Below are 22,088 nucleotides of genomic sequence, written 5' to 3'. Positions count from 1 at the left end.
ACGAAACGTTACTGCAAAGCTACACTCAACCTCATCCTGCTGTGCCACTCATCACATCCCCATCACTCTGCCTTCCCTAATTTACCCCTGCACATCCTTTCTCACACCAAGTTTCCTTGCACCTCCACCCATCCCCCTCTCTCTCTCTACATTATCAGTTCCTCATTTCCCTAGCCACCCTTCACACTCACCCTCATCTTTGTCCAATCATACCTACAAACAACACACAAGGGTAGGTACTTGGGTCCTTTTTCCAATGTTCATGTATAGTTAATGTTGATGTGTTGTCAAACATTGAAATCTTTATTGTCAGCATTCTGCATTCTTAGACAAATTTGTGGGCACTTTGGAAGTGGCTTAGTGAGTTACAATGAATGGTGAAACATAAGGTTACCCCCACAATGGTGATGAGTGTGAAAGGAATAGGTTGGAGATTGCAGGGATGCTTTATGGAGCTGGTGTGGGATGGTGCCAACCTGGCACTTCATGTGGCAGTCAGGGTGCACAGCATGAAGTGAAGTAAATGTGGCCATAGTGAGGCCATTACTGGCCTCCCGAGCAGCAATGTGGTTGGGTGCTGATGCCCTGTGTCCTGTGCAGCATCAGGTGATTGCGGAGAAGGTTAGTGATGCTGGTGTGTTTAGTGATGTTGGTATTGAGGCTGATCATGGTGGGATTCTAAGGACCAAGGTGAGATTTTGTCAAGGACACTGATGCTGCTGGAATGGATGGCAGGTGAGGTTGAGATGACAGAAGTGCTGTCAATGGTGAGAGAGATTACTCCAAACAAATGACAGTGAATAGAGAGTTCACTGCAAACATTATTAAGGATGTCATAGCAGTGCATTTGGAAAGAGGTGACATGATAGGTCCAAGTCAGCATGGATTTGTGAAAGGGAAATCATGCTTGACAAATCGTCTGGAATTTTTTGAGGATGTTTCCAGTAGAGTGGATAAGGGAGAACCAGTTGATGTGGTATATTTGGACTTTCAGAAGGCGTTCGACAAGGTCCCACACAAGAGATTGATGTGCAAAGTTAGAGCACATGGGATTGGGGGTAGTGTACTGACATGGATTGAGAACTGGTTGTCAGACAGGAAGCAAAGAGTAGGAGTAAATGGGTACTTTTCAGAATGGCAGGCAGTGACTAGTGGGGTACTGCAAGGTTCTGTGCTGGGTCCCCAGCTGTTTACACTGTACATTAATGATTTAGATGAGGGGATTAAATGTAGTATCTCCAAATTTGCGGATGACACTAAGTTGGGTGGCAGTGTGAGCTGCGAGGAGGATGCTGTGAGGCTGCAGAGCGACTTGGATAGGTTAGGTGAGTGGGCAAATGCATGGCAGATGAAGTATAATGTGGATAAATGTGAGGTTATCCACTTTGGTGGTAAAAACAGAGAGACAGACTATTATCTGAATGGTGACAGATTAGGAAAAGTGCAAAGAGACCTGGGTGTCATGGTACATCAGTCATTGAAGGTTGGCATGCAGGTGCAGCAGGCGGTTAAGAAAGCAAATGGCATGTTGGCCTTCATAGCAAGGGGATTTGAGTACAGGGGCAGGGAGGTTTGCTACAGTTGTACAGGGCATTGGTGAGGCCACACCTGGAGTATTGTGTACAGTTTTGGTCTCCTAACCTGAGGAAGGACATTCTTGCTATTGAGGGAGTGCAGCGAAGGTTCACCAGACTGATTCCCGGGATGGCGGGACTGACCTATCAAGAAAGACTGGATCAACTGGGCTTGTATTCACTGGAGTTCAGAAGAATGAGAGGGGACCTCATAGAAACATTTAAAATTCTGACGGGTGTAGACAGGTTAGATGCAGGAAGAATGTTCCCAATGTTGGGGAAGTCCAGAACCAGAGGTCACAGTCGAAGGATAAGGGGTAAGCCATTTAGGACCGAGATGCGGAGGAACTTCTTCACCCAGAGAGTGGTGAACCTGTGGAATTCTCTACCACAGAAAGTTGTTGAGGCCAATTCACTAAATATATTCAAAAAGGAGTTAGATGAGGTCCTTACTACTCGGGGGATCAAGGGGTATGGCGAGAAAGCAGGAATGGGGTACTGAAGTTGAATGTTCAGCCATGAACTCATTGAATGGCGGTGCAGGGTAGAAGGGCCGAATGGCCTACTCCTGCACCTATTTTCTATGTTTCTATGTTTCTACCTCCAACCAGCTTCTGACATTGGAAAGTGAACAGCTGTGAAGTGAAACGTAGAAACATAGAAAATAGGTGCAGGAGTAGGCCATTCGGCCCTTCGAGCCTGCACCACCATTCAATAAGATCATGGCTGATCATTCACCTCAGTACCCCTTTCCTGCTTTCTCTCCATAACCCTTGATTCCTTTAGCCGTAAGGGCCATATCTAACTCCCTCTTGAATATATCCAATGAACTGGCATCAACAACTCTCTGCAGGAGAGAATTCCACAGGTTAACAACTCTCTGAGTGAAGAAGTTTCTCCTCACCTCAATCCTAAGTGGCTCACCCCTTATCCTTAAACTGTGTCCCCTGGTTCTGGATTTCCCCAACATCGGGAACATTCTTCCTGCATCTAACCTGTCCAGTCCTGTCAGAATTTTATATGTTTCTATGAGATCCCCTCTCATCCTTCTAAACTCCAGTGAATACAGGCCCAGTTGATCCAGTCTCTCCTCATATGTCAGCCCTGCCATCCCGGGAATCAGTCTGGTGAACCTTCGCTGCACTCCCTCAATAGCAAGAATGTCCTTCCTCAGATTAGGAGACCAAAACTGAACACAATATTCCAGGTGAGGTCTCACCAAGGCCCTGTGCAACTGCAGTAAGACCTCCCTCCCTGCTCCTATTCTCAAATCCCCTAGCTATGAAGACCAACATACCATTACCATGGTAGCTTTTATACTACTTCTGCAGCTGTCAGCTAGCCAAAGTGATGGAGAGTCACTGAGAACTCGACACACTTATCTGGCATGAAACCTGAGGTGCGGCAAACCCGTCAAAATGTTGGTAAAATTGTATGTGCCTGCTTTTAACCATCTTAACCAGCATATAAGTATCTTTTAATTATATAGATTACCTGCCCACCGCTTGCTGTCGGGTCTGTGATCCAAATGCAGATATGACAGTTGAGAAACTCGCACGGAGGGGGGTTTAGAGCCAGATCCCGACCCACTGTCAATCAGGACCATTTTAACAGCGGGCCCGCCTCCAAACCTGCACTCGCAGGATTGGAAAGATTCTGACCCTACTGTCGCTCAGTGTCAAATTTTTGTTTGATAATGCCCCTGTGAAGCACCTTGGGACATTTTACGACATTAAAGGTGCTATATAAATGCAAGTTGTAATTGTTGGATTACTCCTCATTACTTGTTTTCATCACTCGATCTACCATTTACAGCTTCTGCTGGAGCTCCCTGCCTTTTCTCCTCTCACGTCATGCATTCAAAATTCTCTTCCAAACCCTTCCCTTCAGCTATGCCTTTAGCCTCTGTGACCCCACCCTGACCATTCCCACCCGCCCCTCCCCTCGGGTAGGCATCTATAGTTTTTTTTCTTCTTTAATGTCAAGCTTTTTAGACATCTTCCTTACGTGAGGAGCAATACAGAAATGCAAGTTGTTGTTAAAATACAGCTGTGCATCTTAATTGCTGATTTATTTGCAAAATGTCCCCATCCCTCTTGAAAAATCTTCCAGATACTGTAATAATTTGAACTGGCATTTACTTGTACTTCAGCCCGATCAAAAACATACATTTGCCTCTCTTATCACTGAGCACTTATCCGTCACTGACATTTTTTCAACATTCACCACTTTAACATATTCCCAGCAATGCAGCTCCTTCAAGAAATCTGTTATTTTTACATACCAGGCAATCCATCTTTGGTCATCAATGTAATTGATTCTGCCACCAGGGCCACCCAAACTCAAGGCCTGGTTCTTAATATTCCTGGGTTATCGTATAATCTGTGAGCAATGAAAATTTAAAGAATTCTCAAGTGTCTTTGAGGCTACATAGAGATGAAATCGCTCAGTATTTGGACATCTGGTCTGTTATTTAAAATAATTATAGAACTTGACTTTTTCGAGTTTTCAACTCTGTTTAATGTGAAAAGTGCCACAGTTAGAGATAGTACTTCCATTTTTCTGTTTGTACTTCTCAAAACACAATCAGAATGCATACAATTGGAACCATTGAAAGCACAAATAAACTTTAATCTCCAGCATTGTATCTTTGATCAAGTAAATTGCCTGTAGTGAGCTGTTGGTTATTTAAAGACCTATACTGCTCACTGCTGATTCTATTCCATTCGATAGACAAATTATTAGGTTACAGTAGCTGCCTGCAATTTGTACTTTTCCGCTCTCAAGATTATTTTGTTAACAAAAGAAATCAGTCTACTTGTAGCTGCTCTGTTTTAACAAGATATTTTTAGCCTTGGGCAAAAGAACTGGATAATTATTAGTAGCCTGTATTTATTACTGATGTACATTTGATTTTTATTTTGCTTCGTTAATAATATAAAGGACTTAAAGCTACTTCGATCATTTAAATCAGACAAAGTAGAGATGCCATTAAAAGTTTCCCTTTTGACATCCAAATTAGCTTTAAGCTATTTTGTATGAAAGATCAGTATATGTAGAGCAGGTAATGTCATTATCAGTTTTGCATTATTCTAAGATGTATGAGGGGAGCAATATTGTAAGATAGTAACAATTTTAAATAAATATCCAGGTTAGAAGCCTGAGGCCAAGGAAACTACATTTCCTCTGTTTAGGAGTTCTACATTATAGACTGTACTCACCTTTAATGAGCTATATTGATTATTTTACTGCTTATTCAGAAGGAATTGAAGCAAGCTCTGCTGATGAGGAACCATGTAAGTCATTTGCATAGAGTAAGCTTTATGATGATTTCTGGTCTTTGTGTTCCTGGAGGAATTCATCATCATCATAGGTAGACCCTCGAATCGAGGATGACTTGCTTCCACGTCAAAAAGTTCACAGGTGTTTCAATGAAGGACCTAAAATTCCAGGTCCCGAACTAAATCTTGAAGGATAGAAGATGCCTGTGTGTGGATTTTTTTAATGTGTGGTGGCCGTTGCACACCAGCCACCAGCCACCACACGTGCTTGACAGAGCTAGGTCTTGGTCCAGTGGCAAGGATTAACCAAGATGACTGGAGACCAAGCTCTGCTGCACGGACCCAGTGTGCACACATATCGCAGTGTGTGGGCTGGCTCATGCTGCCCCTGGGCCCTTGTCTCATCTGGCCCTGAACTCGCGCCTCTCCAGGGCCCCAATCACATCCTGCTACAATCTCTCGCCGCTCCTTCGCCCCGACCTCGCTGCTCCTGCTGTACCTGCCCACGCTCCAATCAGCTACCTGGATCTTGTTAAGTAATGTCTTTTACTAGAATGCAACCTTCTAAAATCCCAGCTGCTTATACCCACTGTTTGTTGAACCATTGTCTACTCTAATGTGCAAAAAATGGTTTGCTCTTTCATTTAACCCTGAATCATAATCCAACTTAAAGTTCTGCAATGTTATCTGAAAGGGATAGTATTCATTTTTATCTGTTTCCACAGGTTTATTTACAATCTTTTTCTACAATTGTCTCACTAGGGCTGTTGTAAGATGAATGGTTTGCACCTCTTTGGTTACAGGTTTGAGTCCCAACAGAGATCAGTCCTTTATTAACAGACATTAAATCTCACTTGATTTTGATTATTTAAAAAAATCAAATCCCTTTTTTCAACACTGTAATTAAATGAACACAGCTGTCAATTGAGTGAAAGCAGTTGTATTGACATAGAAACATAGAAAATAGGTGCAGGAGTAGGCCATTCAGCCCTTCGAGCCTGCACCGCCATTCAATAAGATCATGGCTGATCATTCCCTCAGTACCCCTTTCCTGCTTTCTCTCCATATCCCTTGATCCCCTTAGCCGCAAGGGCCATATCTAACTCCCTCTTGAGGCCCCTTGGGGAAGAGTGACCATAATATGGTGGAATTCTGCATTGGGATGGAGAATGAAACAGTTAATTCAGAGACCATGGTCCAGAACTTAAAGAAGGCTAACTTTGAAGGTATGAGGCGTGAATTGGCTGGGATGGATTGGCGAATGATACTTAAGGGGTTGACTGTGGATGGGCAATGGCAGACATTTAGAGACCGCATGGATGAACTACAACAATTGTACATTCCTGTCTGGCATAAAAATAAAAAAGGGAAGGTGGCTCAACCGTGGCTATCAAGGGAAATCAGGGATAGTATTAAAGCCAAGGAAGTGGCATACAAATTGGCCAGAAATAGCAGCGAACCTGGGGACTGGGAGAAATTTAGAACTCAGCAGAGGAGGACAAAGGGTTTGATTATGGCAGGGAAAATGGAGTATGAGAAGAAGCTTGCAGGGAACATTAAGACGGATTGCAAAAGTTTCTATAGATATGTAAAGAGAAAAAGGTTAGTAAAGACAAACAGGTCCCCTGCAGTCAGAATCAGGGGAAGTCATAACGGGGAACAAAGAAATGGCGGACCAATTGAACAAGTACTTTGGTTCGGTATTCACGAAGGAGGACACGAACAACCTTCCGGTTATAAAAGGGGTCGGGGGGTCTAGTAAGGAGGAGGAACTGAGGGAAATCCTTATTAGCCGGGAAATTGTGTTGGGGAAATTGATGGGATTGAAGGCCGATAAATCCCCAGGGCCTGATGGACTGCATCCCAGAGTACTTAAGGAGGTGGCCTTGGAAATAGTGGATGCGTTGACAGTCATTTTCCAACATTCCATTGACTCTGGATCAGTTCCTATGGAGTGGAGGGTAGCCAATGTAACCCCACTTTTTAAAAAAGGAGGGAGAGAGAAAACAGGGAATTATAGACCGGTCAGCCTGACATCGGTAGTGGGTAAAATGATGGAATCAATTATAAAGGATGTCATAGCAGTGCATTTGGAAAGAGGTGACATGATAGGTCCAAGTCAGCATGGATTTGTGAAAGGGAAATCATGCTTGACAAATCTTCTGGAATTTTTTGAGGATGTTTCCAGTAGAGTGGATAAGGGAGAACCAGTTGATGTGGTATATTTGGACTTTCAGAAGGCGTTCGACAAGGTCCCACACAAGAGATTGATGTGCAAAGTTAGAGCACATGGGATTGGGGGTAGTGTACTGACATGGATTGAGAACTGGTTGTCAGACAGGAAGCAAAGAGTAGGAGTAAATGGGTACTTTTCAGAATAGCAGGCAGTGACTAGTGGGGTACCGCAAGGTTCTGTGCTGGGGCCCCAGCTGTTTACACTGTACATTAATGATTTAGATGAGGGGATTAAATGTAGTATCTCCAAATTTGCGGTGGCAGTGTGAGCTGCGAGGAGGATGCTGTGAGGCTGCAGAGCGACTTGGATAGGTTAGGTGAGTGGGCAAATGCATGGCAGATGAAGTATAATGTGGATAAATGTGAGGTTATCCACTTTGGTGGTAAAAACAGAGAGACAGACTATTATCTGAATGGTGACAGATTAGGAAAAGGGGAGGTGCAAAGAGACCTGGGTGTCATGGTACATCAGTCATTGAAGGTTGGCATGCAGGTGCAGCAGGCGGTTAAGAAAGCAAATGGCATGTTGGCCTTCATAGCAAGGGGATTTGAGTACAGGGGCAGGGAGGTGTTGCTACAGTTGTACAGGGCATTGGTGAGGCCACACATGGAGTATTGTGTACAGTTTTGGTCTCCTAACCTGAGGAAGGACATTCTTGCTATTGAGGGAGTGCAGCGAAGGTTCACCAGACTGATTCCCGGGATGGCGGGACTGACCTATCAAGAAAGACTGGATCAACTGGGCTTGTATTCACTGGAGTTCAGAAGAATGAGAGGTGATCTCATAGAAACATTTAAAATTCTGACGGGGTTAGACAGGTTAGATGCAGGAAGAATGTTCCCAATGTTGGGGATGTCCAGAACCAGAGGTCACAGTCGAAGGATAAGGGGTAAGCCATTTAGGACCGAGATGCGGAGGAACTTCTTCACCCAGAGAGTGGTGAACCTGTGGAATTCTCTACCACAGAAAGTTGTTGAGGCCAATTCACTAAATATATTCAAAAAGGAGTTAGATGAGGTCCTTACTACTCGGGGGATCAAGGGGTATGGCGAGAAAGCAGGAATGGGGTACTGAAGTTGAATGTTCAGCCATGAACTCATTGAATGGCGGTGCAGGCTAGAAGGGCCGAATGGCCTACTCCTGCACCTATTTTCTATGTTTCTATGTTTCTATGTATCTAATGAACTGGCCTCAACACTCTCTGCGGCAGGGAATTCCATAGGTTAACAACTCTCTGAGTGAAGAAGTTTCTCCTCATCTCAGTCCTAAATGGCCTACCCCTTATCCTAAGACTGTGTCCCCTGGTTCTGGACTTCCCCAACATCGGGAACATTCTTCCCGCATCTAACCTGTCCAGTCCCGTCAGAATCTTATACGTTTCTCTGAGATCCCCTCTCATCCTTCTAAACTCCAGTGAATAAAGGCCCAGTTGATCCAGCCTCTCCTCATATGACAGCCCAGCTATCCCTGGAATCAGTCTGGTGAACCTTCGCTGCACTCCCTCAATAGCAAGAACGTCCTTCCTCAGATTAGGACACCAAAACGGAACACAATATTCCAGGTGAGGTCTCACTAAGGCCCTGTACAACTGCAGTAAGACCTCCCTGCTCCGATACTCAAATCCCCTAGCTATGAAGGCCAACATACCATTTGCCGCCTTCACCGCCTGCTGTACCTGTATGCCAACTTTCAATGACTGATGAACCATGACACCCAGGTCTCGTTGCACCTCCCCTTTTCCTAATCTGCCATTCAGATAATATTCTGCCTTCATGTTTTTGCCCCCAAAATGGATAACCTCACATTTATCCACATTATACTGCATCTGCCATGCATTTGCCCACTCACCTAACCTGTCCAAGTCACCCTGCAGCCGCTTAGCGTCCTCCTCACAACTCATACCACCACCTAGTTTAGTGTCATCCGCAAACTTGGAGATGTTACACTCAATTCCTTCATCTAAATCGTTAATGTATATTGTAAAGAGCTGAGGTCCCAGCACTGAGCCCATGGTATCTTTCCTCATCTAGATAATACATTTGTTATGTATGTTACACACTCCTTATCTGGGCATCATTGTTCTGTCATTCCTTTTGGTGACATGTCGATAGATGTTTCCAATTATATAGCTACCGAGCACACAGACACATTGCGTACGTCTGCCACTAGATGGACCCTAGGGTTGCCAGCTCCAGTTGGATGTATTCCAGACAGTTTTATCACATGACTTCCCACCTCAAACATCCTGCCCCCATGCTTCCCCGACGTGTCCATCCTCGCAGTCAATTGGAAAGCAAACAGATTCTTTGTTACCTGATTGGATGATTCCAGACCATCAAACAGCCTTTTTTTCATCTCCAATTTTTTTTATGCCCCTGTGATTTTTCTCCTGAGTTGCTTGCAGCAGTGTCTGGGAGACTTGAGGGCATTCCGGGAGGTTTGGCAACCCCATCCCACACCTATGGCTTTATTGATAGCATCTCTAATGCACTTGGAGAAATTTGCTCTATTTTGACTTTCCATGGACAGTGTCAAGGGTGATCCGTTAGATTGTTAAAAGTATTTATGTTATTTGCAAATGACATAATTGTGAACAAAATAACACAGACTCTCTGCTCCCTCAGCTTTCAAAATTAAAAAAAATGGTATGGCAAACAATTTTTGAAGGACTGTGCCTTTTTCAGTTAAACAGATTTGCAGTGATCTTTCAATCTCTCCTCTTTCTCTCCCCACACCCCCCTCCCTCCACCTCCAAAATAAAAGTCAATTGCAGAAATGTGCGTTTAACAGTTTATACTGCAGACTAAGTCCGAGATTTTATTAAGAGGTCTGGGCACACATTGAGCAGTCTAAAAGGAGAAACAACTGACACTTGGGCAACAAGCAAGACTGAAGTGTCGAGGTTCACCACTCCTAGTGAATGTGCTTTCCTGCTGGATGGTGCATAAAATAAGATTTTCATTCGAGCAGATCCAGACGGCAGTTCAGCCTGCTTTCCATGCAGGTGGTTCATAGCAGTGCAAGGTGAAAATGAAGACATGAACAAACTCACATTAAATATTCAGTTGCTGTTTTATGAATTTGTGTTATCTGTTGTGAAAGCCTGTACCAAATGTTAGAAAATGAGGTTCAAATTATATTTTGAAGTGAAACAGTTTCAAAACATTAATATTGAATGACGTGTCTTTCCAAAATAAATTAGTATTGAACAGTGGATCTTGTGTTCTGAGGGAAGCAGATTCAATTTTGTAACATGGAATTATTTAGGTGAGAGATTATTTTGTCTGGACCAAAAGGAAATCTGTCAGGGTCCTTGGATAAAAGGTTGTAGTTTGATGTATTATATTCACTGAATCGAACAAAAATATGGTCTCTTTCAACAATTATGGATTAATGCAAGTTTCAACTTGCTCAATTGAATGGTCTTCAACTATTTATTACTTATTAGCATACGACTCATTAACATAAGGTTTAATTTAGAATTTCCCCTCGAGTGTTGGATTTACATATGTAGCACTGATTTTTTTTCCTGTGTTAATAAATCAATAGAGGTGTTATCCTATTTACTGATCATTCAATAAAGATAGGAGGCACGGCATCAAACTAAACCACATCAATTATTCTGGTGCACATCCTGAAATAGCAACTATTTTCTTTGCATATATCATAATTGTGGTGTAGTTTGTGTAGCCTGTCCTCCAGCTTATTTGACAATGCCTTGGTGTGCTTCAAAGCTACTTTTATAGCATATCAAAGTAATGGATTTGTGTTGATCCTGTATCTTGCCTCATTTTAAGTACTGTTCTGTGTTTTATTTATTTCGGCTCTAATTTATCTTTTTTGTCAAATTTCGCAGTTCTACCTAACAATGTAATGTTATCCCTATTTTGTAATGACTTGATTCTCTCTTTATTGTACATCAACAAGAAATGATTAGTTTAATTAATTTTAAATGTGCCATTGCTCTTTCCAGCAACTCAGTGATTTGCATAGAGGTAGAAGCGAAGCACACTCAGCCATAACTTCTGTGTTTTTGAAACATACGCTGGCATCTATATCAGTATAAAATAAGCCCATTTTGTAGTTTGATGATGTGCGCTACAAATAAAAAATGGGTGGAACTAATGTTTTGAAATGCAAGAATAAAATATACTAATTTGTACCTTGCAGGCAAAAAAGATGAAAAATATGAAGAGAAAAAAATCAAGAAGAGAATTAAAGAACTTAAAGTCTTAGACCCAAAGATAGCACAGAACCTCTGTAAGTGTGACATGATTATTTAGTTACCTCATAATTTAAGCCTTGTTTCAATGTAGCAAAGTATATATCTTTATCACTTGTGACAATGTTTTTTGTAGCCATTTTTCTTGGATCTTTTCGGATGCCTTATGAGGAGATCAAAAGGATTATTTTGGAAGTGGATGAAGAACAATTGACCGAGTCTATGATCCAGGTAAAATATATTTTTTAACTCTTGTTCAATAGGCCCTGAGCTCACCCTTAACTTTGTCTGAGGGCATAATTGGTTGGTAATTAAAACATGGTTGATTTCGACACTGATTATTTATACAAAGCATTACTTTCTATAGCCTTTCGGTTTTATAAAAATCAGTAAACTTTTGAAACCATATTAGAATGAGATAGTCTTCTTGGACTAATTGGCTGAGTTTAAAAAAATGATAAAAGAAACTCATATTAGCAATCAACAATACTAGTGGTTAATTTATTCTCAATTTTAGTAATTGCTTGGTAAAAATTCTAATTGTATAGAACAGATATGATAACAATTGTAGCCCAAGAGTCAAGTTGCTATAACTTGGCAAATGAAAATATAATGCACTACATCAATCATTATTATTGTGTCACAGTCTCATAAATGGTATTAATTTTTACTCTATTAAAGAATCGAGGTATAGATAGTGCCAAAGCACAAATATTGGAAGATATTTTTTTAAACTCATATATTAGAGTACAAAAACAGTACCTTTGAATTAATTCTTACATGTCATATTTTTCAAGAAAAAATCTGAAAGTCATCAAACTAAATCAACTATAATTTTGTCCTGGATTGCACCAAGATCTCTGCTATGTGTCGTGGATATGTATGGCCTTTTCCCATACCACGACCCGTCAATAAAATCTAGCTGTTGGCATCAAAATAGATTTTCAACTTTAAATTATAACAGCCCCTCACTAACCAGCACTAGTCAAGAGACAATTTCTACTGATTTACAGGCACTACACTTGAATAATGGTTGATGTCTAACACAAAGTTATGATTTTGTCAATTAAACAATCGGGGGCAAAATTCGATAGCCTCTGAAAACTGACACGGGGGTCGCGATGCGCAATTAACCTGCAACCATTGCTTACGATGCAGGCAGCACGCCAACTTCATGCTGCCTGCTAATTTGCATGATGACTGTGTGCAGCCAGTGCCCACCATACTGGTTGCATGCCTCAGCCGGGGGCCCAAGATTGTGTGAGGCTACCACCGCTTAAAGCCAGCCTGTACCTGTTAAAGGGGAGATGCATGCTGGCTGGAGCAGGTGCTGCAATTATTTGTGTAAGAGCATCTGAACAGGCAGAGGACTGAAGTGTGGCGGAAAGGGAGAGAGCGGCACCGAGGTTTTCTAACGCTGCACTAAAGGCCTTTGTGGAGCAGTTGGACAGGAGGAGAGAGGTCCTCTATTCACAGGGGACCAGATGCTGTGAAGGCAGTGGGAGCAGATAGCCATGGCAGTCAATACCCGAGGACCTGGATGCAATGCCGCAAGAAGTTCAGTGACCTCACACGAGTGGTCAAGGTCAATTAATTCATCTCCAAATGCCATATCCCACTAACTGCACCACGAGTCTCACACACTGCTCAATGCACCAATACCCTCATCATTCACCTACTAACAATTTCTGTCAATCACGACTCATACCTCACATTCATAGCTTCACCTCACCCTCACACACTGAGCACTGTTGCAAGCCTCACACCCACATCTCACAGTTTGCACACACTGGCATGGCAGGCAGATCACCCAACACATTTCACCACACTTATGACACATTTCCCTCTCTTGCAGGACTAGTTAGCGCATAACTGGAGACAGCAAGGACCTAACCGGCAGGGGACAGGCTTGGCTGTATATCCTTACCCCGACGGAGGTGACGATGGTGGCCATTATTGTTTCAGTTGAGGCCGTGGCGAGCTGCAGGGCTGAAACAATAGTAGTTGATGGTATCTTCATATCTATTCCTCTTTCTCGCATCTCACTTCCCCCTCATCCCACAATCTCTTCTGATTTACTATCTGCAGATGTTGTAAGCATGCACTTCTAGCTTTTCCCCCTTCCCTCACCACAACCTTATCTCTGTGCCTTACTCCTTTCAGATACCAAAAAACTGCAACTTGGCCAGGCAGTGTGGAAGAGCAGGAAGACAGTGATGAAGAAGAAACAGCATTACTCAATTTCAAACTCTCAGCCACCAGCTCAGATACTTACGTTGCGCATAATTTAGAGGATAGCTCAGAGGCATGATCTGCATGTGGTGAGACACTCATGAGATGACGCATTCTTCCTCCTACCCCTGCTACTTCGCCAGTGCCCCTGCTGTTGCTTATCAGCCAGCCAGCCCATGCACCATGCAGCAAACCACCACGAATCTTGATACTCGCTCTGCCGAGTATTGCAGAGCTCCTCCACAGCATGCCAGTGGTGTGCTCTATCATGTTTTGTGTGGCAGCATGACTTTCGTTGTATATATGCTGCCCACACGTGTGGAGATTGCGCACTGGAGTCATGAACCATGTCGTGAGCCCTTCTCACCCAGTAGCCACCCTCTGGTTTGTTGTGGCTCAAATGCAGATGGCACAGCACACGACCGCAGAATGGAGACATCATGACTCCTACCAGGATACCGGGCATTGACTTGCCTGATGCGCTGCATATGGTGGCACACGAGCTGGACATTGAGGGAGTGGAATCCCTTTCGGTTGCGGTACTTCTCAGAGTTGACGTGGGGTGCCCGTAAATGACGTGTATGCAGTCTGTGGCACCCTGCATTATGGGGAAGCCTGCAATCCTTGCGAAGCCGCATGTTCGTTCCGCCAGCTGCTCTCCAGCAAGAGAGGATGAAATGTACCCAGCTCTCTTGGAATACAGAGCCTCAATGACCTTCCTTATGCAACAGTAGACTGTAAACTTGGAGATGTTGCAAATATTGCCTGCTCCAGCCTGGAAGGAGCCCGACACATAGAAGTTCATGTCACGGTCACCTTCACAGCCACTGGCAATGCTGTTCTCGCCTTGCTCTGAAGTTGCAGTTGTGACTGCAGCAGGTGGCACATTTCTGAGAGGACGTCCTTATTGAAGCACAGACATGCTGAGGTTCAGTTTCAATGTGCATTTCTCCCTTAACATTCTGGGCAGATATGGCCTGCTGAGTGCCCTTCTCCCCCGCCCTCTACCAGCAGCTTGTTCTGTTCTTTGTCGCCTCTGCTCAGTTTCCCTGTCATGCTGTAGGCAAAGTGGAATGCCTACTACTGCACCCATATTGTGGAGTAAGTCATTTGCAGAATCATTGAAGTCAAGACAAAAACCTTCAGCACGTGCCGTACCACTCCCTGTAGACTTTAGCAACTTCAACGAGCACTAGAAACCACCAAACATTTGTACAATCGTAGCAACAGCCAGTAGAAATCAATCAGCCACTAACCTGAAAGTAGTTGATGATCCCTTTAAAGAGTGCTGGTGTCGTTCCTGCTGGTGAATGCGTGTTCATGTTTGTGAGGGCATTAGCTGGAGCGCTGAGCTCCAAAATGGCAGCACTGGCATTAAATCAGCATTGAACATTGATTGACGTCATGATCTGCAAACTTCCGACAGACGCTTCCTGCGCCCATGACACCCACACCAAGGTGGCATCTGGCACAAAGAAAGTAGGTGCAGGAGTAGGCCATTCGGTCCTTCGAGCCTGCATCACCATTCAATATGATCATGGCTGATCATGCAACTTCAGTACCCCATTCCTGCTTTCTCTCCATACCCCTTGATCCCTTTAGCCGTAAGGGCCATATCTAACTTCCTTTTGAATATATCTAACGAACTGGCCTCAACAACTTTCTGTGGTAGAGAATTCCACAGGTTCACAATTCTCTGAGTGAAGAAGTTTCTCCTCATCTCAGTCCTAAATGGCTTACCCCTTATCCTTAGACTGTGACCCCTGATTCTGCAGTTCCCCAACATCGGGAACATTCTTCCTGCATCTAACCTGTCCAATCCCATCAGAATTTTATATGTTTCTATGAGATCCCCTCTCATTCTTCTAAATTCCAGTGAATATAAGCCTAGTTGATCCAGTCTTTCTTCATATGTCAGTCCTGCCATCCCGGGAATCAGTCTGGTGAACCTTCACTGCAATCTCTCAATAGCAAGAATATCCTTCCCCAAAACTGCACACAATACTCAAGGTGTGGTCTCACCAAGGCCCTGTACAACTGCAGTAAAACCTCCCTGCTCCTATACTCAAATCCTCTCGCTATGAAGGCCAGCATGCCATTTGCTTTCTTTACTGCCTGCTGTACCTGCATGCCTATCTTCAATGACTGATGCATCATGACACCCAGGTCTCGTTGCACCTCCCGTTTACTAATCTGTCACCATTCAGATAATCTTCCGCCTTGTTTTTGCCACCAAAGTGGATAACCTCACACTTAACCACATTATACTGCATCTGCCATGCATTTGTCCAGTCACCTAACCTGTCCAAGTCCCCCTGCAGCCTCCTAGCATCCTCCTCGCAGCTCGCACTGCCACCCAGCTTAGTGTCATCTGCAAACGTGGAGATATTACATTCAATTCCTTTGTCTAAATCACTAATGTATATTGTAAATAGCTGGGGTCCCAGCACTGAACCCTGCTGCACCCCACTAGTCACTGCCTACCATTCTGAAAAGGTCCCGTTTATTCCCACTCTTTGCTTCCTGTCTGCCAACCAGTTCCCTATCCACGTCAATACCTTACCCCCAATACCATGTGCTTTAATTTTGCACACCAATCTCTTGTGTGGGACCTTGTCAAAAGCCTTTTGAAAGTCTAAATACACCACATCCACTGGTTCTCTCTTATCCACTCTATTAGTTATATCCTCAAAAAACTCGAAGATTTGTCAAGCATGATTTCCCTTTCATAAATCCATGCTGACTTGGAACGATCCTGTCGCTGCTTTCCAAATGCGCCGCTATTACATCTTTAATAATTGATTCCAGCATTTTCCCCACCACTGATGTCACGCTAACTGGTCTATAATTCCCTGTTTTCTTTCCCTCCTTTTTTAAAAAGTGGTGTTACATTAGCTACCCTCCAATCCATAGGAACTGAACCAGAGTCCATGGAATATTGGAAAATGACCACCAATGCATCTACTATTTCTAGGGTCACTTCTTTAAGTACTTTGGGATGCAGACTATCAGGTCCTGGGGATTTATTGGCCTTCAGTCCCTTCAATTTCCCAAACACCATTTCCTGACTAATAAGGATTTCCCTCAGTTCCCCCTTCTCGCTAGACCCTCGGTCCTTTAGTATTTTCGGGAGGTTATTCGTGTCTTCCTCAGTGAAGACAGAACCAAAATATTTGTTCAATTGGTCTACCGTTTCCTTGTTCCTCATTATGATTTCCCCTGATTCTGACTGCAAGGGACCTACATTAATCTTCAGTAATCTTTTTCTCTTCACATATCTATAGAAGCTTTTGTAGTCAGTTTTTATGTTCCCTGCAAGCTTACTCTTGTACTCTATTTTCCCTTTCCTAATTAAAACCTTAGTCCTCCTCAGCTGAATTCTAAATTTCTCCCAGTCCTCAGGTTTGCTGCTTTTTCTGGCCAATTAATATGCCTCTTCCTTGGATTTAACACTTTCCCTAATTTCCCTTGTTAGCCACGGTTGCTTTTTTTATTCCTTCCCTTTTTTATTCTTGCGCCACACAGGGATGTACAATTGTTGTAGTTCATCCATGTGATATTTAAATGTCTACCATTGCCTATCCACCGTCAACCCTTAAGTATCATTCTCCAGTCTATCTTAGCCAATTCACGTCTCATACCGTCGAAGTTTCCTTTCTTTAAGTTCAGGGCCCTAGTCTCTGAATTAACTGTGTCACTCTCCATCAGAATTCTACCATATTATGGTCAATCTTCCCCAAGGGGCCCCGCACGACCAGATTGCTAATTAATCCTCTCTCATTACAAAAGTTCTAGTCTAGGATGGCCTACTCTCTAGTTGGTTCCTCGACATATTGGTTTAGAAAACCATCCCTTATACACTCCAGGAAATCCTCCTCCACAGTATTACTGCCAGTTTGGTTGGCCCAATGAATATGTCGATTAAAGTCACCCATGATAACTGTTGTACCCTTATTGCACGTGTCCCTAATTTCCTGTTTGATGCCATCCCTAATCTCCCTACTACTGTTTGGTAGTCTGTCCACAACTCCCACTAATGTTTTCTGCCCTTTGGTGTTGCGCAGCTCTACCCATATAGATTCCACATCATCCATGCTAATGTACTTCTTTACTATTACGTTAATCTCTTTAACCAGTAACGCTACTCCACCTCCTTTTCCTTCCTGTCTGTCCTTCCTGAATATTGAATACCCCTGGATGTTGAGCTCCCAGCCTTGGTTACCTTGGAGCCATGTCTCCGTAATCCCAATTACATCATATCCCTTAACAGCTATCTGCGCAGTCAATTCATCCACCTTATTACAAATGCTCCTCGTATTGAGACTCAGAGCCTTCAGGCTTGTTTTTTTTTAACGCTCTTTGTCCTTTTAGAATTATGTTGTAATGTGGCCCTTTTTGATTTTTGCCCTTGATTTCTCTGCCCTCCACTCTTGCTTTTCTCCTTCCTACCTTTTGCTTCCCTCTGCCTCCCTGCCATAGATTCCCATCCCCCTGCCTTTTTAGTTTAAACCCTCCCCAACAGCACTAGCAAACACTCCGCCTAGGACATCGGTTCCGTCCCTGCCCAGGTGCAGACCGTCCGGTTTGTACTGGTCCCACCTCCCCCAGAACCGGTTCTAATGTCCCAGGAATTTGAATCCCTCCCCCTTGCGCCATTCCTCAAGCCATGTATTCAGCTGAGCTATCCTGCAATTCCTACTCTGACTAGCAAGTGGCAATAGTAGCAATCCTGAGATTACTACCTTTGAGGTCCTACTTTTTAATTTAACTCCTAGCTCCCTAAATTCAGCTTGTAGGACCTCATCCCGTTTTTTACCTATATCGTTGGTGCCTATATGTACCACGACAGCTGGCTGTTCACCCTCCCCCTCCAGAATGTGCTGCAGCCGCTCCGAGACATCCTTGACCCTTGCACTAGGGAGGCAACATACCATCCTGGAGTCTCGTTTGCGGCTGCAGAAACGCCTATCTATTCCCCTTACAATAGAATCCTCTACCACTATAGCTCTCCCACTCTTTTTCCTGCCCTCCTGTGCAGAAGAGCTGCCCCTGGTGTCATGGACTTGGCTGCTGCTGCCTTCCCGTGATGAGCCATCTCCCCCAACAGTACCCAAGTTGGTGTCTCTGTTTTGGAGGGAGATGACCGCCGGGGACCCCTGCACTCCCTTCCTTCCATTGCTCTGCCTGATAGTCACCCATTCCCTATCTGGCTGTGTAACCTTTACCTGTGGTGTGACCAACTCACTAAACATGCCATTCACGACACCCTCAGTATCGCGGATGCTCCAGAGTGAATCCATGCTTAGCTCCAGTGCCGCAATGCGGTCTTTCAGGAGCTGCAGCTAGGCGCACTTCCTGCACATGTAGTTGTCAGGGACACTCCTGCCATGGCTTAATCCTTAAATTAACCTAATTGATAACAACACCAAAGTTTTCTTGCTGATCATAAAAGAAAAAGAGAAAGATTAAATACTCACCAATCCACCAGCCAATCACTTACCCTGTTGGCTGTGACGTTACACTTCGATTTATTTTTACTTCTTTGTTTACCTTCTGCCCCTGCCCCAGCTGGCCTCCCGACTGCTGGGCCCCCTTTTATGGGCCTCGCTGCTCCCGACCTGCTCTGCTCCTCCGACTCTCCGGCTCCCACTCTTTTTAAACTGCCCGCTCCTCCGACTCTCTGGCTCCCGCTCTTTTTAAACTGCCTGTTCCTCCGACTGTCCAATCCTCATCAGAAGTGAATTCCTTGCGTACCTCCGGCCCTCCTGCTTCTCGGATTCCTGGCCTCCCGAGCTCTCGAACTCACGGACTCTCCCGAACTCATGGACTCTCCCGAACTCACGGACCTCCCGAACGCTTGGAGAAAGTCTGTTATCCAACTCCAGTGCCTTCAAGAGAGATCGTGAGAAATCCGATGGTGGAGAGCGAGAATAAAATAAATGAGTCAATGACTTCCACTCCCGGACACTGGGACCCAGTTGGGAACAGACACCGAAGCCCCGCCCATTCTGTTCCCGTGCTACAATGGCTGCGCCTGCGCTGTTATGCCATGAAGTGAGCGGGCTGCACGCTGAACCTTCCCGCCTTCCTGTACAAAGATGGCGGTGAATCCAGGCCTGTTACCGGGAGAAAAACACGTCGCTGCAAATGCTGGAGTTTCGGGTTATTACTCGGGGCTTGCAGCCTACTCCAGTTGTTTATGAAGCCTCCTCGTCCACTTGCCGTTCGATGACTCCTCTGCGCCCCGGTGCAGCTTGCATCAACAGTGTGTGTGTATGCGCACACATGCGTTGCAGATGCCATTTTGGAACCTAAATGGCACTTTGGAGGGAATGGTAGCATAGTGGTTGTGTTACTGGACTAGTAATCCAGAGGCCTGGACTAATAATCCGGAGACATGAGTTGAAATCCCACCATGGGAGCTGGGGAATTTAAATTCAGTTAATTAATAAATCTGGAATAAAAAGCTAGTATCAGTAATGGTGACCACATAATTACCGATTGTCGTAAAAACCCATCTGGTTCACTAATGTCCTTTTAAGGAAGGAAACCTGCCAACCTTACCTGGTCTGGCCTATATGTGACTCTAGACCCACAGCAATGTGGTTGACTCTTAACTGCCCTCTGAACTGGCCCAGCAAGCCACTCAGTCGTACACAACCGTTACGACAAAGTACTGTGGGAGTACCTTCACCACACGGACTGCAGTGAATCAAGAAGGCAGCTCACCACCACCTTCTCGAGGGCAATTACGGATGGGCAATAAATGCTGGCTTGCCAGCGATGCCCACATCCCATGAATGAATTTTAAAAAAAAATTTATAGCGCTCAAACAATGGCACTTCGGAACCGAATTTTGCGGCCTCAGTTGTTTGCGAAGGATCAGTTCAAAAAAACTTATTTTTCCCAAAGCATTCATAGTTATACAAGCATATATTTTTTTAATTTAGACTGTAAATTCCACATATAACAAACGACATCTTGCCATTCTGAACATTAGTTACATGTGGGTGTTAGCCAAAAATACTATTTCCCCAATGATGCTCCTTGCCCTGTGTGAATCTCCAGTTCTGCTCTGCTCCTATATGGGTTCCCAATTCTGTTCCTCTTTCCAAGTAAGTCTGCAATGCTGCCTGATTGAGTCCCTAGTGCTGCTCCTCTGCCTGAGTAAGTCCCTAATTATGCTGCACTATCCAACTGAGTTTCTGATACTGCTCCTTTCTGAGTCTGCAAACAGACATGTACGATGTAGATTGAGGCATCGCTGTGCACTGTTGCTATTTAGTCTCATGTCAAAGGTAAAATGGTTGTTGGTCTGTTATCATTTTGAGCCAAAATAAGTGCATTAATATGATTATTGTAACTGGGTAAATTGTGTATTATATGTGTGGTATTTACAGGGAGTTGCATTGCACTCAATTTACTGTCAGCAGTTTCATTGTCATTACAGTTGTCTGTCTTATAGTATTTAAAAAAAATCTTTGGCTCCCCTTTCTGAATTACTCTAACTTGTCTCCTGTGTATTAAAGATTTTGTGAAAACAAGTACAAAATATCAGCTGATGTTCAGGCATCAAAATATGTTTAAAACAGGCCTTATTCTGGCTATTTGATATGTCAACAGAACTTGGTGAGCCACTTACCAGAACAAGAGCAGGTGCTTACCTTGGCACGTTTCCAGAGTGATTACAATAGCTTGTCAGAACCAGAACAATTTGGGGTTGTGGTGAGTATTCTGTGCACCAGAAATGCACAAATCATCATATTAAGATTGGATGAATGTTTATCATGAACTGTTGAGTATTCCATATAGGATAGAATTTCGTGTTCAGCAGTGTTTTGTTTAGCTTCATTAATAAAAAGCTGCATTATTTGATAGTTATATAAATCTCTCGATATTTCTGCTAGTAACACCAAATAGGATTCATTTCTGCAGATCAAAGTTTACTTGCCTCTATATTTGAAATTTGACTTTTAATGATGTCAGATTGCTTTGGGTGGTCAGAAGGTCAGAAATTACTTAACAGTGGGTTACTGTAAAGATTTAATATTTTTGTGTGAAAGAAAAGTATTTTGGACTCTGACGTGGCAGTGATATAACATGCTTGAGGTTTCTCTCTCATTATTTAATCTACTTACATGCCCTCGTGACTTAATCTTGACAAATCTACTCAGCATCGCTTTTCCATTGGCTCACATGGAATAGATTTTAATCACTTATTTTCAGTTTAAAAAAAGTGAAAGTGAAAAATGTAAAACGTATATAATTGTAATAAGGAGGTGAGGCTTCAGTTTACCTTCACATCCCCAAACTCAGTCATAAAATTGAATTATTTTAAATAAATCTGAAGGTGACGATGTAGTGCAAAAAGTGGCTGACATCTTGACTAATGGTTTAGTATTCTTCATCATTAACGGCCTTTTTTTAAAAAATAATGAAATTACAGACATTTTAAAAATATTTGAGCATTTTGAGCAATTATGTGGTACACTGTTGATTGCCCCCCCCCCCCATAGTTTTGATTTACATCTGAGATAAACAAG

General features: G+C 43.6%; 1 protein-coding gene across 1 annotated transcript in view; it reads left to right on the top strand.

The window, feature by feature from the left end:
- The window catches only part of LOC139275018 (protein diaphanous homolog 3-like), a 1,005,387-nt gene that overhangs the window by 570,795 nt on the left and 412,504 nt on the right, over positions 1 to 22,088 (top strand). Inside the window, 3 exon segments of the mRNA XM_070891880.1 lie at positions 11,262 to 11,351; positions 11,450 to 11,544; positions 21,169 to 21,270. Of these exon segments, the coding sequence (XP_070747981.1) occupies positions 11,262 to 11,351; positions 11,450 to 11,544; positions 21,169 to 21,270 (287 nt within the window).

This window comes from Pristiophorus japonicus, chromosome 10 (assembly GCF_044704955.1).
Source record: "Pristiophorus japonicus isolate sPriJap1 chromosome 10, sPriJap1.hap1, whole genome shotgun sequence".
In the NCBI taxonomy this organism is placed as follows: domain Eukaryota; kingdom Metazoa; phylum Chordata; class Chondrichthyes; family Pristiophoridae; genus Pristiophorus; species Pristiophorus japonicus.
This window is presented reverse-complemented; position numbering and strand designations above follow the sequence as displayed.